Consider the following 17,932-nt stretch of genomic DNA (forward strand, 5'->3'; position numbering starts at 1 on the left):
TTTCAGGATTGCTGTTTTCTCTGTTTGGCTTAGTTTTTTGGATCTTTGCTGTGGAGGGATGGCATGGTGCTTCTGCCTAGAGAGCCATTTTGCTAGAAGTCCCTCCATGTTTTGATATAATGTTTTTCCTGTGTAAATGATGGAAGTTAATGCTGCCTAATGCATTTGCTTATTGTTGATTGAAAAGACCAACTACCTTATTTGTCTTATGTTCCATGATGTCAGTTATACCTATAGCTGGGAATTTCTAGACTAATTAGATGTTTCAGATACATACCATTGAAGTTCTTAAGGTTTCCTTTTTGTTATCAAATCTTCCTTTTCACCACTATCAAATTGCAATTTTGGCATATAATCCCCTGATTTGACATTTTAGTTTTTCCCTTGTGAACCCAGACCTCTTTCTATTAACACCACTTTTATAGAATAGCTATACTCCTTACAACCTGTTTCAAACTGAAATCCACATTAATTTTTTTTCTAATTATTAGGTTGATGAAAGACATCAGAGCTGAAAATTCTAGGAGTTTTGTTTTTGTGTACTTTTCTCCTACTCTTTTTAATTTTTGGCTTATGATTTTTTGGAGTCATTCCTTGTTTTGATATATTGTTCTTTTCCTGGAGGACCAAACTCCTTGCCTTTAATGCCCCTTGTATGTTAATTCCATGAGCTTATTGATATCATCTCTTACTATTATTGTATTTTAATTAATCATTATAGTTCAGGAAACTACACTTTTTTAATAGATAGATAGAGAGATAAGAACTGTCGAACTTTTTATATTCTGCTTCATAACTTTGGTCATAATCTTTTGAGGGTTTTGGCTTTGTACCCCATTTATACTGTCAATTCTTAACTATTTATTTTTTCTTAATTGGCCATAGAAGTCTTACATGTTGTATTTAGAAATTGGGTCAGTACTTTATCTTTCTGTACTTAGCCTATTGGTAATACTCTTAGTGATAGTAATATTATACCCTTTATATTTCATCTGTCCTATAACTGAAAGTGTTTATTTTGTTTAAGCTGCAATTTGCTGTCTTTTTGCCCTAGTGTATTATTTCTGGGCAGTTTTTCTTTACTATGGAATTTATCTTAAGTATCGTTCTACTACAACTCACCGTTACCTTGGAAGCCTGGCATGAAAATACCTTTGTCAAACTAGCTCAGCTAGTTGCACAATCCATAAATCTTAGTGAGTGCTGGATCTGCCATCCTTTACCTAAAAATATACATGAGAACTCAGATCCATTATATACTCCCATATTGAATTATAGTTTTGTTCCCCCTACTACCATTAATTTTAACCTCACCTTTAAACAAAACATCCATGTAAGACTATGTCATCCTCCTGGGATGTTGACTTAACCCCAGGTCCCATGTTTCAATCTAAACTCAGATTAGAGCTAAAGATTATTCTAAAGTACCCTGGATCTCTCCAGACAGGTGTAAAAATGAGTGCTTAACTTCATATAATACCCCCACCCTAGATTTTGGAACACATTTTTTACAGGTGATCTAACAGTATGCCTGCAAGGAAAAAAGTCTTTTTGTGTTCAAACATGGAATTGGCTAAGATTAGGATGATTACCTATTTTTACTAACTCCTTGACAGAAAGTTGGCTTGAACAAATAAATCAAACCATCTGTCTCCCATGAAAAGCCACCTGGCTACACATACCTGAACAAACCAAATTCAGTTTTTCCTTTTCTGATATTTTTAGCTGGCTACCCAGTGGAGTGGGTGCCTGGATTAAGTCAATTCTGTTCTCTAGTGTCATGATTTTAATGTTAATAGTAATTATAATTGACACTGTTAAATGTAGTGTGAAAGTTACCACTAACGCTTTTTCCCAGAGAAACAACCTAATTAATGCTCATGCATAAGCTAATGTACGTAGAAATTATTAGTATTCTCCAGTATTCCCCAGGGTTTAGTTTTTTCACTTCCTGGAACGAGCTATTCTCCCTTTCATCCTCAAAGACAATTATTGTAGCGTGGTGAAGAAAGCAGGAGTTGCCCAAACAGCCAAGAAAACCTTGCAGAAGATGAGTCGCTCTTTTGTGAGTGACATGCGACCAACTCACCCTGAAGATGAGAACTCCCTATAGCAAGAAAAAAATTTTACTGGTGCTCTGCCATCTCTATCACATGACATCTGGGGTCTTAAATGCTTACTGTTTCAGGCAGTCACTAAAAAGTCAAGACCATGGAAAAGAAATTGACTTTTAAGTTTATCAGGGGATCTTCAATGAATCCCTGATCAAAAGGTGGGAATTGTCAAAGAAACTTTTATTGAAATCTTTGACCAAAGTTAAAAAAACATGAACTAACCTGGACCCCTGCTAAATTAAGAAAAATCAAAATTGACTACTAAACAATGCCTAACTTTTTGGGCTTCTTATCTTGCTAAGCCACCATAAGCAGTCAGGAAAACCCTCTTCCTCTGTTGTCATGTAGGGATGTGGAAGAAATGTACCTTAAAAGCCTATAGTCACGCAGATGCAGGAAGTCACATCTTGTTCCCATTGGGGATCAGGACACAAATACTTATCTGAAAACCCCTTGTGAAGGATGTTCTCAGAAATTATGTTGTCACAAGCAAGTTATTTTCAACTTATCTTGCTTACTGTGTTAAAACAATGCAATTTGATTTGTGTGTGATGTCTTTAAGAAACGCTTGCCCTATACGATCTCAGGAAACTTATGTCTTAAGAGAATGAATCAATACCTAGCAAAACCTGTTTGCTATCTGACTACGGGAACAAGCTCTATGCTGATACTGTCCTGTCACCGGTCTTCTGACCCAGCTGTCAGCATGTATATCCTTTAATCCAATCACTGAGCCCTGCTGTGAGAAAGTGAACTTCTAACTTCTGAATATTGTAAATTATGTTCTTTGTCTAAACCCTGTAAAAACGTTTGTGTAATTATTGTGCCTTGGACTTTTTGGTTTCATTTCAATGAGCCACACAGTTCCCAATCTGAATCATTCTTGAAACCCTTAATAAACCTCTCTGTTTTACTATGAAACAGTATTCAGATTTTCTTTACAACAGTAAAATAGGAGAAATAAGAGGTTTTAAAGCAATTCTTAATACACCATATATGGACTAACACCAGCTGTTCACCTGTAATTAATTAATAAACATTTATTAATTGTTGACATTGTCATTGGTGGCCATCAAGTTGATTCTGACTCATGGCGACCCCATGTGTGTAGAATAGAACTGTGCTCCATAAGGTTGTCAGTGGCTGATTTTTTGGAAGTAGATCACCAGAACTTTCTTCTGCGGCAACTTTGGGATGACTTGAACTTCCAACCTTTTGGTTAGCAGCCAGTCACTTAACTGCTTACACCATCCAAGGATAGTTTATTTATTAACAGCCCACTTATAATTTAGGTGTTACATGCAGCACACTTTGGGCAGGGAGACTACAAGAATAAATAAGTCTAAATATCTGTGATTAAATACTTTACATTTTTAATTTGTTGCATACTGAGTCTAGAAGACCCTGTCTCCAAATTTTAAACTCTACAACTGGAGTATTTATTCATAGATTTTTCTTGTCTGTAGCCCTATCTCAAAAGAGGCCTGAGTCAGAAATCTGGATTAAAGTCAGTGAAGAGATTTTTTTATTTCCAACCCCATTTTCCCCACTTCCTTCCTCCTTCCTGTCAATATTAATTTCTTGTTGTAACAGTAGCTCTAAATTAGGCAAATGAGAGACACTGAGTATTATTTATCAGTAGTAAGTGATATGTTCATAGCAATAAAATAATTTTAAAAAATCTATTATCCTTTTGATCTTGTGCATAAGCAGTTATCTAATGATGCTGTGTATTTTTTCTGTCCTACCCTTTGATGAGCTGTCACTGAGAAGGGTCTGTTTTGTTTTTTTTGGTTGTTGTTGTTATTGTTATTGTTCTTGTTTCCTTCCTCTCAACTTACACTTAACCTATCTCTCTCTCACTCTCTCTGAATATTGGAAGATTCCAAATTCTGTATGCCATATTGTCTTACAACTTGAATTCAAAGTTAACAATAATAAAGTAAAGTAAGTTGTTATAAAATGAAGCCCTGAGTTTTCTAAAATAAAAAACTACTAGTGAAGTACTGGAAGAAAAGAAAATCATAGACTCAGATGAAAAGTCACAGCATTTAATGGAATAATAAAGAAATAAAATCTGACAAGAAGTTATAGCAGATTGCAGATTGTTCCAGATGTGATGTGGTTCATGGTTCTCTCCCAGATTTGATATAGAAGAATGAGTTTGCTCAAAGTGAATAGCTTTTCACTGGGATGGGATTTAAAAAGTAACATAAACAATAAATAAATTGTGTGTATGTATAGATATAAATATAGATGTACAAACATGCATATATACACACACGTACACATATAACATATAGATGTATAGGTATAAATTTGTGTGATTAGGTGCAACCTTATGTATAATAGAATGAAACATTGCCAGTCCTGCATCATCCTCATAATCTTTGCTATATTTGAGCTCATAGGTATAAATACATGTACATATATATATAATGACCTATCAGCTTATAAAACAAAGTGAGAAAGTGATAAAAGATACATATATAGCTGTACATTCTTTAAAGCTAGTTTAAAGAAATTTACAAAATCATAATGATTAATCAAAATACTCATATAGTGCACACAGCTATATGAACCATGTGAATTACTGGATTTCTCTTTGTTTTATCCATTGTTCTGTCTGCTTTAGGTTTTCTTTTTCTTGCTAGGTGTGTTTTCAAAGGTCTATAATATGTAATTGTCTTAACTTTTCCTGTGCGTTGTTTTGTTTCACTGGGAAACCGAAATAGTACTGATGTTGTAAGAAACAAGAGCATATTCTTCTGGAAAATAAAGAGGAAGTGCATCCTTATTAAGGCTCCAATTTTCTACACTAAGGTTATGTCAGACAATATACACACATTAGGTCTAATCTTCCCAATAATTTTGCGGTAGTCACTCATTCCTCCTATTTTACTAATCCAGATATATACCCTTAAAGTTTAAGGCACTTGATGAAATAAGTTCAAATAATAAACAATAGATTCAGAATTCAAATATTCCTCGGCAAGTTTTAACAATAAGGAATTAATAGCATTTACCCTCCAGAGAAAATTTTTTATGATTTCTACCAAAACCAGTTGTCATCAAGTTGATGCCTACTCATGGAAACCCCATGTGTGTCAGAGTAGAATTGTGCTCCATAGCATTTTCAATGACTAATTTTTCAGAAGCAGATCACCAGATCTTTCTTCCAAGGCACCTATGGGTGGACTCAAAGCTCTAACTTTTTGGTTAGCAGCCAAGAGTGTTAACTGTTTGCACCACCCAGGGACACCATGGTCTCTGTAAAATTTTAGTAGTTGCTTTGGAATCTAAGATATAAGAAATCAAAATTTTCCATAACATTCCCAAATATAGACTACTCTCCTTCTTAAATCAAATTCCACAGAAGTGGCATGAAAATGTAAATCTTGGCATTAATAAAAAGAATAACAAAATGACCTGGCAGCTTAGCATGGTTTATATTTTAAGTTGAAAGGAAGCCCTTCCACATTATATGAAAAGGATTTTAAGTATTGAAAAATTCTAGTAACTAGAAAATAGCCCAATCAAAGATATATTATGGAGGGGAAAAATTCAATATACAAAATAAAAACATATATTGTTTAGTCTTTGTAGACTGAGGATGGTTCTGGAAAATTTAATGGCTCAGGGGCTCTCAGATGTGGTCATCATGATCAATAGCCTCAGAATATGGTTGCTGCTTGCCTACCTTTTTTGTAATAATCATAGACCATGACTAAGGCGGGCTGAATGTTGGACACACGTTTGCCTTGCTCAACAGAGAAAGTGAAACTCTTTGCTGTACCAAAAACCTGTAAAGACATGAATTATAAATACATCAGAGCAGGTCTGCAAAAAGAAATTCACTGAACAAATTATTTCCAAAAGAATCATGATCTACCCAGTAAATGAATCCAGGGTACCGTAATTTTACATAATGGCAAAATAATTAGTTAGCACTAAATTGTATACAGTGTTGTTATAGTGCATACATTGAGGTACAAGGCATTTAGTTATAAGCGGTAGAGTAAAATGTAGGCATTTATGGGAGTGATAATGATGCACACATAGAAAGGATGGTTCTAAAACTCATGTCACCCACCCTTCATTGGAGTTCAGGTCAAACTATAAGAGAATTATACATCTAATCTGTAACCTGACTATGTTCAATCCTATGAGAAATGAAAAACAAAGAGATGATGTTCCTAAACTTAGGAAGCATCCAGTCAGGGAGCCAAGGCATATATGAAATAACTTCAGAGTTAATAGGGAGAAGATGATTAATGGGACAGAGCATGGTCAATTTTTAATATTCCTTTATTTTTAAAAAATTGTATTTATTTTGTTATTGAGGATATACACAGCAAAACATACACCAATTCAACAGTTTCTGCATGTACCGATTAACTACATTGATTGCATTCTTTGAGCTGTGCAACTACTCTTACCCTCCTTTTCTGAGTTCTCCCCCTCCATTAACATAAACTCACTGTGCCCTAAGGTTCCTATCTAATCTTCTGAGTTGCTGTTGTCAGTTTGATCCCATATAAATAGTTCTTAAAAGAGCATAATGCTCAAGGCAGACTTTTTTTACTAGTTAAGCTAAACTATTGTTTGGTTTTAAGATGACTTCAGGGGATATTTTTGATTTCATGTTTAGAGATTATCTCAGGGCAAGAGTTTCAGGGGTTCATCCAACCTTTATGGCTCCAGAAATTCTGGAGTCCATGAGAATTTGAAATTCTGTTCATTTTCTCCCTTTTGATCAGGATTCTTATATAGACTCTTTGATCAAAATGTTCAGTAATGGTAGCCAGGCACCATCCAGTTCTGTTCTCATGGCAAAAGAGGTAGTTGTTCATGGAGGCAATTAGCCACAGATTCCATATCTTCCTTCTATTCCTGACTCTGCTTCTTTCTCTGTTGCTCCAGGTGAATAAAGACCAATTGTGTCTTGGATGGTCACCTGTAAGCTTTTAAGACCCCAAACACTACACAATGAATTAGGAGGTAGAACAGAAGCACTAAAAACATGTTATTAGGCCACTTAACTGGGATATCCTGTGAAACCATGACCCTAAACCTCCAAACCAAGAAACCAAATCACATGAGGTTTTTGGTTGTACATAAGCAGTCTCAGCAGAACCTTTCTTTTTGTCATTGTTGTAAAAATATATCTATCACACAACTTTTGCCAATTCAACTTTTTACAGGTGTACAACTTATTGACAGCAATTACAATAATCTGTTGTGCAACCCTATCCTTAATCAATGCAATATTTCCATCACTATTAACCCCCTGTTTCCCCCTCTCTCCTGCCCCTGGTAACCACTAATAAACTTTGGTCTCCATAGATTTGCCTTTTCTTGTTTTCTTATATAAGTGAAGTCATGCAATATGTGTCTTTTTGTGATTGACTGATTTCACTCAGTGTAATGTTTTCTAGCTCCATCCATATTGTAACATGCATCAAGACTTTATTTTCCCTAGTGGCTGAGTAAGATTCCATTGTATGTATGTACCACATTTTGTTTATCCATTCATCTGTTGATGGACATTTAAGTTGGTTCCACCTTTTTGCTAATGTGAATAGTGCTACAACATTGGTGTACAAGTCTCTTTTTGAGTCTCTGCTTTCAAGTCTTTTGGGTATATAGTAGCAGTGGAATTGCCGGGTCATATGGGTAGTTCTATTTTTAGTTTTTGGAGGAACCACCACAGTTTTCCACAAAGGCTGTACCATTTTGAATTCCCATCAGCAATGGATAAGGGTTGCAATTTCCCCACATCCTCGCCAACATTTGTTATTTTCTGTTTTTGTTTTTAAATCTTAGCCACCTTACGCATTGCTGTTGAGAAGATTTCAACCCATAGTGACCCTATGGGACAGGGCAGAACTGACCCATAGGGTTTTCAAGGAGCAGCTGGTGGATTCAAACTGCCAGTCTTTTGGTTAGCAGCTGAATGCTTAACCACTGCACCACCAGCCATCCTAACGGGAATGAAATGGTATGTCATTGTGGTTTTGATTTGCATCTCTCCAATGGCTAATCATGCTGAACATATTTTCACGTGTTTGGTGGCCATTTGAATGACCTCTTTGGTGAAACGTCTAGTCAAGTCCTTTGCTCATTTTATGATTGGGTTAATGTCACTTAATTTTTGACAAATCCTATCAGGTATATCTATAACAAATAGAAGCACCCAATTACTCTCAGAGGAAAAAAAAAAAAAACACAAAAGCAAAAATTATTTTGGAACTTACATTATCCAAGTGGAAAAGAACATGGTCACTCTTGACTTCAGTCTTCATCACTTGGCCATTGTTTTCAAGCTTTGAAGAAATTGGCAGGGGGTGATGGGGATAGACATTAGAACTAATGATAATACTATTCCAGAACTGAATGATTCATACTTTTTTTTTTAACCAATTTTCAGGAATATATTTTATGGAATGATCCTATAGTGTCATGATATTTTCATAAGCACAAGTAGAAACTAAATAAAGGAATAAATTATGCACTATGAAAAATGAATGTTACTTGCTACAAATTAAGAACACCATCCCTGAAGGATTACAGCGACAATATAAATGTGAACCCTGAGTAAGTTTTTTTTTAAAAGAAGAGTGCCGTGGTTCAGTTTTGCTAACCAATTATTTTATTTATACATTATATTCTTTTTCTGTCCCGAAAGATTGAGCTATTATTTACCTCCTCAAGGGATGACATGACTGGAGTAAATCCTGACAGCATTTTTACATCAACAATGACCATATTGGAGCTATTGCGAATTCCAGTGTAGCTGAAATTAAACAAAACGAAACAAAAAACCCATTAGTTTTCTTGATGGAGATGGTATGTCGGTAGATACCAATTGGCTAGAAGTCCAGAGGAAAGGCAAAAGTTAAAGAGGAAGGAGCCAAAGAAAGCCATTCTCAAGCAACTGAATATAGTTGCATCCAGAGTGACAATGGATGAAATGATACAAAGTAACGTAGATGGAGCAAATAATAATTATCTGGAACTAGAATCTATCTCCCCAAACCCCAGCTCTTAAGCTTATCTAAGGCCTCAAAGTCAGAACTTATAAACAAAGTTTACAAATTTTTATTACATAAGCTTATGTTAGTTCTAGATTTACACAACACTTAAAGGAGATCTTTGTTTAAAAAGCAGAAAGTTGAAAGAATCACGGAGTAGGCATGTTCCCAAGAGATCTTCTAGGTTATGCCCCTGCCTCTGGGTAGGGTTGTTGGGACAAGAAGTTAAGAATTCCACAATGTATTTAGTTGCTATCTTACCTCAAATTTCCCAAACTACTTTTACTCAAAGTTTCTCCATGTATTGACTAAGGCTAAAACCCTTTGGAATCTAGAAATAAATTTCAGTTCAAGGGGATTATTTTGTTTATCTACTCTGAAGAAGAAAAATCTAAATTTTTTGTTCTGTAGAGTTATAAAATAAATATTTGTGAGCTTTATACCACAGACCCATCTGTGCTTGTCTGTAGGAATAAAACTATCCTCTCCATTGTCCAAAACTGCCAGTGCTTCTGTTCAACAAAGTCTAAATATTGCTGGAATGTTGGTGGGGCAGAATCTTTCAAGTTATACTTACATAAGTCTAGCTCTGACTTAGCTTAAGACGTACTAAGTGGCGGTGTTCACTGTCATAGTTACCAAACCCAAAAAAATACTGCCGTCAAGTCGATTCCGACTCACAGCGACCCCATAGGGTTTCCAAGGCTGTAAATCTTTACGGAAGCAGACTGCCACATCTTTCTCCAACGGAGCAACTGGTGATTTCGAACAACCAACCTTTTGGTTAGCAGTCGATCATTTTATCCACTGTACCACCAGGGATCCTGTTATACTTACCAGTATTCATAATTGTTATTTTACTACTGTTTAAAATCTTTTTTTTCTTTTTTTTGCTGTATTACCATCTCTCTAACCTGGGAGCTGATATCAAAACGTGACACTTACTTGAAAGTCACTGTTAGGTCATAATTAGCCTGGAACGTATCTGAGGAGTTTTTCTTTACTATTTGCAAGGAAAGGGAAAATCCAGATACCTTCTTAGATACTAGCACATTATATCCAAGGGTAGCCTAGAATGGATAGAAAATAATAAGAAAACGTATCCATGAATCCTACAGTAAAAACTTAAGGACTTATTATTAATGCACTTTAGTTCCCATCTTTACCATAAGGGAATAAGGCAAAATGAATTTGCTTAGTTTTCAGAAGACACAAGAATCTTTAACAACATAATTTAATGAAGATATCAGAATGCTTTCTAGCAGTAGTATTCCTCAAGAAACTGCCTAATTACTCAGCTATAATTTACGGAGTACCTCTTCATAAAATAATTAGCCTTTTCAGCTATTGATTAGAAATTATCAATGAGGAAAAGAGGAGAGATATTCATGGAAAATATGAAAAGTGGCAAGATAACACTTCATAAATAACTTAACAGATAGCCTTACTCTTACAGGATAGACATTCATTTCCCTCTCACATAGATTTAGATTACCCGGGTAAATGTACAACCTTGTCCTTCCACATCTACTGTGTATTGTCCATACGCTTTTGCTAGTTCTGAACATTGGACGAGCAAGCGGTTGTCACCGGTAACCTGGAAAATCTCATTGGATTCTTCACTTCTAAAGGTGACAGTGTTTTGATCATCCGAGAAGGTGAGCTTCATGTAGCGGGTTATGGCAAGAAGACAGACTGTGGTGTCCTGCACAAAACAGTACAAGCAATGATCCAAGCTCTTTTTTATTAGTCATCATTTGAGCATCAACTTTAAGTCAATCCACAGAAATATTCTCAAGACAAATCAACACAACACCAACAAGCAATATCCTGGACAACAGAAAAATACATTTGCATATGCTTGAAAGTGATTTCTTTTTAAATTAATTTTAATTCAACAAGTCTTAACTAGCTTTTAGTTTTCTAAAGGATTTTATAAAGTATAATCTCTGCCGTTGGAAATAGTGTCAAATCTTTTCTAAAAGTTAAGGTGTTATATAATTCAGTGACCTCAGAGCTTCCTTGGATAATGCTCATACCCAATCATCTTCAAAGAAGGGAAGTCAGAAGAAGGAAAGGATGCTGGGGAGATTTACTGAGATGATTGTACTCAGAAACTAAGCCTGAAAAAAGAGAAGGAAGTGATGACTCTCTTCCTGGGAACGAAACTCCATTTTCTTGCATTTTTATTTTTTTCCTATAAGGAAAGACATAAATTATACTCATTTTTCCTGCTACACATTCCATTCATCTGCTTTTGCCAATGTATCGTGTTGCCGTCAAGTCAATTCCAACTCAGAGCTACCCTACAGGACAGGGTAGAACTACCGCATTGTTTCCAAGGAGTGCCTGATGGATTCGAACTGCCGACCTTTTGGTTAGCAGCTGTAGCTCTTAACCACTATGCCACCAGGGTTTACTTCCCAATGTATAGACCACAAAAATAGAGAAAAATCTTTCAGTTTTGAAGAACATGTCATTTGCAAAAAATGAATTCTTGGTTGACATGCAGTTTGACCCTAGTGTCTTCAGACAGCTAATGTACCATCAACTCTGGTACTTATGACTACAATCTCTCTAGACCTACATTCTATTTTTACTGGGTAAATGCAGAAATAGAAAGAGGGCATAAACTCCTTGAAACAGGGGCCTTATTTTATTTATTTGCATACAGAGACTTTCTAGTAGAGTGTCTGATAGGCAATAAGCCCCCAATAAATAATTGATGACTAAATAAAGCAGGATTTATAATATCAAATATTCTACCTCACAGTGATCATATAGATTATTATAGAGTAGCTTTTTCTGCATTACACATATTGTTATGATTAAGCCCACATCAATCACCTGGGTGGAGCAGAAGCCTCCATGGGAATTCATCTGCTGCGCAAGCCACTGCACAATGTTACTAGCATAGGTGAGGTCAGGAGTTTTCTGGGAAATGACAGCCAGCAGCACATAGCAGGTCTTCTCAGTCTCAGCAGAAAGTGCCCGAGGAAGGAAAGAGGGGGATTCTTCTGTCTTGGGCTTCTTTGCTCTCTCCCAATATATCACAGTGTCTGAGAAAAAGGGAGAATTTTCACACAGTCTCTATAAAGAGTACTGATTACAAATAAGAAGGAGGCAAATTCCATTCTTGGCCTCAAATAGCAACTTCCTAGGGTTACAAATGTTATGTGATTGAGTTTTGCAAGCATTATTATTGTCTATGGCATAGTCACCATACTTGATTTCCCTTACCTCACTCATTTGAGAAGAAACTAGCAGAAAACAGAAACAGGAAAATAGAAAATATATAATGATCTTTAAAGATAAAGGCTTTTATGGATTAAATTGTGTCCACCAAAATGAAATATGGAAGTCCTAACCTCTGTACCTATAAATAGGACCTGTTTGGAAATAAAGTTGTCTTTTGTTATGTTAATGAGGTTATACTGGAGTAGGGTGAGTCCTAAACCTAATCCCTTCTAAGTGAAGTCTTATAAAAAGGGAAAACAGACACAGAGAGATACACACACAGGAGGAAGATACATGGCATGTGAAGATAAATCTATAAGCAGTCCAGGAATAGCAAGGAACACCCGGGACTGCCATGAAGATCAAAACCTTCCCTAGAGCTGATGCCCTGATTTGCATTTCTAGCCTAGAAAACTGTGAGACAATGAACACTTGTTCTCTAAAGCCACCCACTTGCGTATTTTTTTGGAATGGCAGCACTAGGTAACAAGACAAGGGCCACTGGGAAATTCCATAAGATAAATAGAAACAGACTGGTGAAGAGCGGGTTCCTATATGATTGCTAAGTAAGTTTCATCACTTTGTTCTCTTCAGCAAAAGTAGATAACAGTAATTACTTATTTTTTTGTTGCAGATTGATCCAGGATCTGGAGTAAAGATTCCACTTGCTCCTCTTTTCCAGCTAATGCAAAAGCATAAGCTAGAATTGCATGATTCTAGCCATTAGTGACACCATTTTCCAACGCCTCCTCTAGGCAAGAAAGCCTGTTTCATAGAAAAGGAAACTAGTCAGGAGAAGAATCATATATTTTAAAATAATACTTGAACACTTTATAAATTTGCTGAATATCTAAAATATTCATTCTCTGTAATGTATATAGTAATATATCCTTGATGTTTATTTTCACACACAAGCCTGTTCATACACACACACATATTAAAGTTCAGAAATATTGTTAAAATAAATTTGAAATGGCATTATTAGTATGCTAGAAATAAAATTTAAGTAGTAATAAAATGAAGGATTCTACATTTGATTAGTAATATTTTAGTTCATAATACAAATTTCTTCTATGTGGCAAAGCATACATGTTTCTTATTAGACCTAAGACATTTTATTCTAATACCTAAAATAGAGGTTTACATTCTTAAAGAAGATTTTTGAGGTATACTAATAATCCTGAAAATTCCTAGTATCTTAGTTTAGGAGTAGATTTTAGAATCAGATTATCTGACCTATGTATTGGGAGGTAGCTAGGATGAACCACACTCAAGTGGAAAATGTTTACACACTGAATTTATATGAGACACAGAATACTTGGTTATGGCCATGTTTGGAGCAGGCGTTCTTAATTTGAATTTATGGCTGAACTTCACAAGATACATAAATAACTTAATTGTATGAAAAACATGTTTATGTGTGCACATGTGTATTATCCCTAGGGAAAGGCTAATAGTATTCCTCATAGGTATCTACCAAACAAAAAGTTTGAATTGCATAAATTCAAAGGGTGGTAATGAGCAAAATGTAATCTTGATGCTTCACCCAGTCTAAGAATTTCAAATGACTTTGAACTCATAGTCTGTTGAATGTGCATTTAGCTGACTGAAACCAAAAGATGATGGGAATCCGTACAGTAAAATTGAGCCCAGCTTCAAGAAATGCTCCAACAATGTAGGCAGTGAGTAAAACGTCCTCTTCATCTCCACCCTAAAAACAAAGGCTTAATGAGTCATACAAGACAATAGAGTACAAAATAATAGCTGTTGCTCTTAAGTGAAACTAAGTATACAAGAAATACTGGAAAGAAAAGCATTACTCATAAGACACTAAAGAACAAGTAATTTTTAAGTTAGATGATTAATAGCTTTGATACTTAGCAGTAATTCATCAAGATCCAATGCTATAATGAAATAAAACATAATAAAATTAATCCCAAGTATACTTAATGATATATATAATCGTATTTACATGACCCAGTATTAAGCATGCATTCCAGGCTATTCATATGACAGTATTTGACTCTATTTGACATAGACTTAAAAAAAGCAAACAAAGAATTTCTGATGGAGGTGAGACAGGAAGTTGATGTGAAGCTTCCTGAACATCCCCAGAAAGGTATCCTGGAAGGTTACAAGTCAAGTCTAATGAGTTCGTACAGTGTAAAATTAGAAAGATATGTATAAATCATGTGGTTTGTCAACTGACCGTGTGTCAAAATTCCCCAAGGAATTTAAAAATTAAACACCAGAATCCACACAGGAGATTCTGATTCAGAAAGTCAGGAATAAGATACAAGGAAATGAATTTTAGTCGATATTCTAGTAATTTTAATGCAAATAGCATGCATATTGGCATTTGGAATCCACCGATTCTAGTCCAAATCTCTAATTTTCTCTATTTAATCAAAAGGCAGCTTCTTTCTTCCTCAGAAAACAAATATTTCTGAGAAGCTCAGTTTTTAAGGTGCAAATAACTACAGATGGTAGAACCTAAAATAAGATATGGGGCCCAAAGCACACTTAAATTATAGCAAGTTGTATCACCATTCCTTTGCACTGTAAGTTTTCATTTGTTCCTTGCTTCTTTTTCCCTCATAACACAACACAACACAGCACAATACAACATACACACACACACACACACACACATTTCAGTATGGAAAAAGGATTGGATAAGCTTAACAAACCAAAACAGTGATTAGTAATGAATCCAATAAGAGAAAAAAAATGTAGAAGGTCTTTTAGAAGAGAACATGGAAAAGTCTGTGATTCTCCTAGGTAGGCACCAGGGCTTTTTTCCATCAGGGTCCTCCCATTGTGAAGGAAAGGTTTGGAATAATTTAAAGACATTTCCCCTCACCACATAAGGGTAAAGCAATTTGAAACAATTTTCATTAAATTAGATACCATAAGGAGGTGTCATATTTGAAGTGGATAAGTTTCACCAGTTTTATATTCCAAAATCCAAGAATAGGAGTGGTGATTATGAAGATGAACACAGAGGATTTGACAAGCCCAGGATATTTCAGGGTGTACCAGGACATACTAAAATATGGTAGGGGGTTTTGAACATCCGGAAGGAAACACAAAGGTTAAGGAAATAAAGTACACAAAAGATGGGTTGGAAGTGGACAGCCTATCTGCATCTTTTAGTTATATCTGATTTTCCGCTGTAAATTTACTTTGAAGACCACTTCCTATCTGCGAAGAGAGGAAGTCAGAAGAAAAGGAGAATGCCCAGTGATTTATATAAATATGGACAGGGAAAGGAAAGAGGGAGGGGACAGCCAAGGACACATTTCACCTAGTTTGTATTTTGGCTTAGGGCAGGCTTGGCCCTTATGCGCTTCTTTGAGAGGGTATTGGAAGAGCTTGCTTCATTGAAACAGCAGTTACTAAATACTCCTCCCAAACTTTCCTGTCATCCAAGAAGAGGAACGAATTACCTTCTCAAGTTCCCCTCTCTTAATGTATTGTGTGATTCCAAAGTTACGTTTTCTCTCTAGGTTTACTTTCTCTCTCCTTTTTCCTATTTCCAGCTTATCTACTTCGAGGGACTGGGTCTACGGAAGAACTCAAGACTAAGGTGAATAAATAGAAGACCCGTGAGGAGTTATATCTTGGCTGTGGTTAAACATGTATGTAGCAGGAACGACAATATTGTCTAATACACCACAGGGCTACGCTAAAGAAAACTCAGAAGGGGTGAAATTCACAACGAAAATATTCATGTTCTAGTTTATAAAAACCAGAGATAGGGAAGGTAGGCAATGCAAAAGAGCAGGGAAAGCACAGACATCTGTTAGTCTCTGACCTCCCAGCCGTTGTTGAAAAGCTTGCCATCACTTTTAACGCAGCTGTTACCTTTCTGTCTGCTTGAAAGCCAGATCAAGGTTTGTTTTTGAACTTGTTCATCAATGTAAACATATTTCTTCATTCCCTCAAATGTCTTAAACGTAAGGGTAGTGAGCCTGTAATGCAAATCACCAGAACGAAAGGTAGGTGAAAAACAAAAAGAAAGCTATACAACGAGTTCACCGTCATTGTTCCCTTTGGGTAATGGATGAATCCAATTTGTTTAATATTGACTGGAACCAGTCTTTATTGATAGTATTTCTTTCCTGTGGGTCAATAAAATGTTATGAATAGTGAGAGTTAGAGTAGATAGTAGTCAGTGTGTTTACACCCAAACTTTTTGCCATATAGCCCATTAGATTATCCATGCATGGAGATAGATGAATGTAATTAGGTGCTTTGGGGCCTTCTAGTCTCACTATCTTGAATCTACATGGGACCAAAACAAAAACAAAAACAAAACCCATTGCTGTCGAGTCGATTCTGATTCATAGCAACTCTATAGGACAGAACAGAACTGCCCTATTTGGTTTCCAAAGAGTGGCTGGTGAATTTGAACTGCCAACCTTTTGGTTAGCTGCCATATCTCTTAAGCACTGTGCCACCAGGGCCCATGTGGGACCCAAGAAGTGCAAATTAATATGTGCCATTTTCTATGGCGTTAATCAGTTGCACAAGTACAGGAAGTTGTCATTAAATGATCAGATTGCTAAGTAAATTGCCATGAGACTCTAGGTATATTGTTGCATTTGTATTAGAATAATTAAATCTTTTAGTTTTATCTGATTCTTCTCTGTAAATTTACTTTAAAACTCACTTTGCTTCCAAATCCCCATTGAATTTAATCTTTCTCACTTCCTGCCAAGTCTTACCCAGGGAATTCCTATCATTATTTAAACTAAAATTTTCATCTCTCACCATATGTTTCCTTGCTGATTCCTCTGCCAAAACACAGTATATGAGCCATCAGAGTTCTTGAAAAGCAATTGCTTTTGATAACCTAAAATACAATATTGAAGTAAATTACTTTTTAACCCAGGAAAGTTAGAAGAAAAAGAATGGTGTAATGAATGACCTAGGCATAAATTACCAAGATAATCATTTAAATTTCTTTAAAACTCAGGTTTTCTATCAATAAATGTGAAAAAATAAGTCGAGCATTATGGGTTTTTGAGGCCAAATAAGATATTACATGTGAATATACCCAGCTCAATAGCTGGCTTATAAATGGCAATTGCTAATTGCTTAATATCCTTTCCCTTAAGGTTATTTTACTTTATTGTTACCTTTCTGAAAAGAAATCCCAACAAAATTATCTCTCTAAACTTTGACCTTAAGATCACATTTTACAAGGTTTATATGTTCTCTTTCTACATACAAATCAAATCATCCACTTCAATGGAACATAACTGAGCAGAAAAATATAGAACTTAATAAACAAGCCATTTACAACTACTACTAACAACCACAATAACGAACAAGGTATTCTGGCAAAATATTAGGTGCTTAAAGAAATAATCAAGTTCATAATTTGAAGCTTCATAGTTCTAAGTAATGAAGCTAACTATTTGGACAATGACCACACAAATTTTGAAAACATTTAAGTCAAAAAGAAAATTTAGCTAGGACTCAGAGTACCTCTGTTAAAATCCACTTTTTCCTTATCAGATTACCTTACAGTTACATGTT

At 35.5% G+C, this 17,932-nt stretch overlaps 1 protein-coding gene across 1 annotated transcript in view; it reads right to left on the reverse strand.

The window, feature by feature from the left end:
• Positions 1–4,717: 4,717 nt before the first annotated feature.
• LOC101350239 (ovostatin homolog 2-like) overlaps positions 4,718–17,932 on the reverse strand; it is a 54,541-nt gene continuing 41,326 nt past the window's right edge. The window contains 12 exon segments of the mRNA XM_012558716.2: positions 4,718–4,879; positions 5,815–5,904; positions 6,554–6,562; positions 8,368–8,440; positions 8,820–8,910; positions 10,094–10,218; positions 10,644–10,853; positions 11,996–12,210; positions 13,008–13,170; positions 14,022–14,096; positions 16,203–16,359; positions 17,162–17,243. Of these exon segments, the coding sequence (XP_012414170.1) occupies positions 4,830–4,879; positions 5,815–5,904; positions 6,554–6,562; positions 8,368–8,440; positions 8,820–8,910; positions 10,094–10,218; positions 10,644–10,853; positions 11,996–12,210; positions 13,008–13,170; positions 14,022–14,096; positions 16,203–16,359; positions 17,162–17,243 (1,340 nt within the window). The 3' untranslated portion in view covers positions 4,718–4,829.

Source organism: Trichechus manatus, unplaced genomic scaffold (genome assembly GCF_000243295.1).
Source record: "Trichechus manatus latirostris isolate Lorelei unplaced genomic scaffold, TriManLat1.0 scaffold00182, whole genome shotgun sequence".
NCBI lineage: Eukaryota > Metazoa > Chordata > Mammalia > Sirenia > Trichechidae > Trichechus > Trichechus manatus.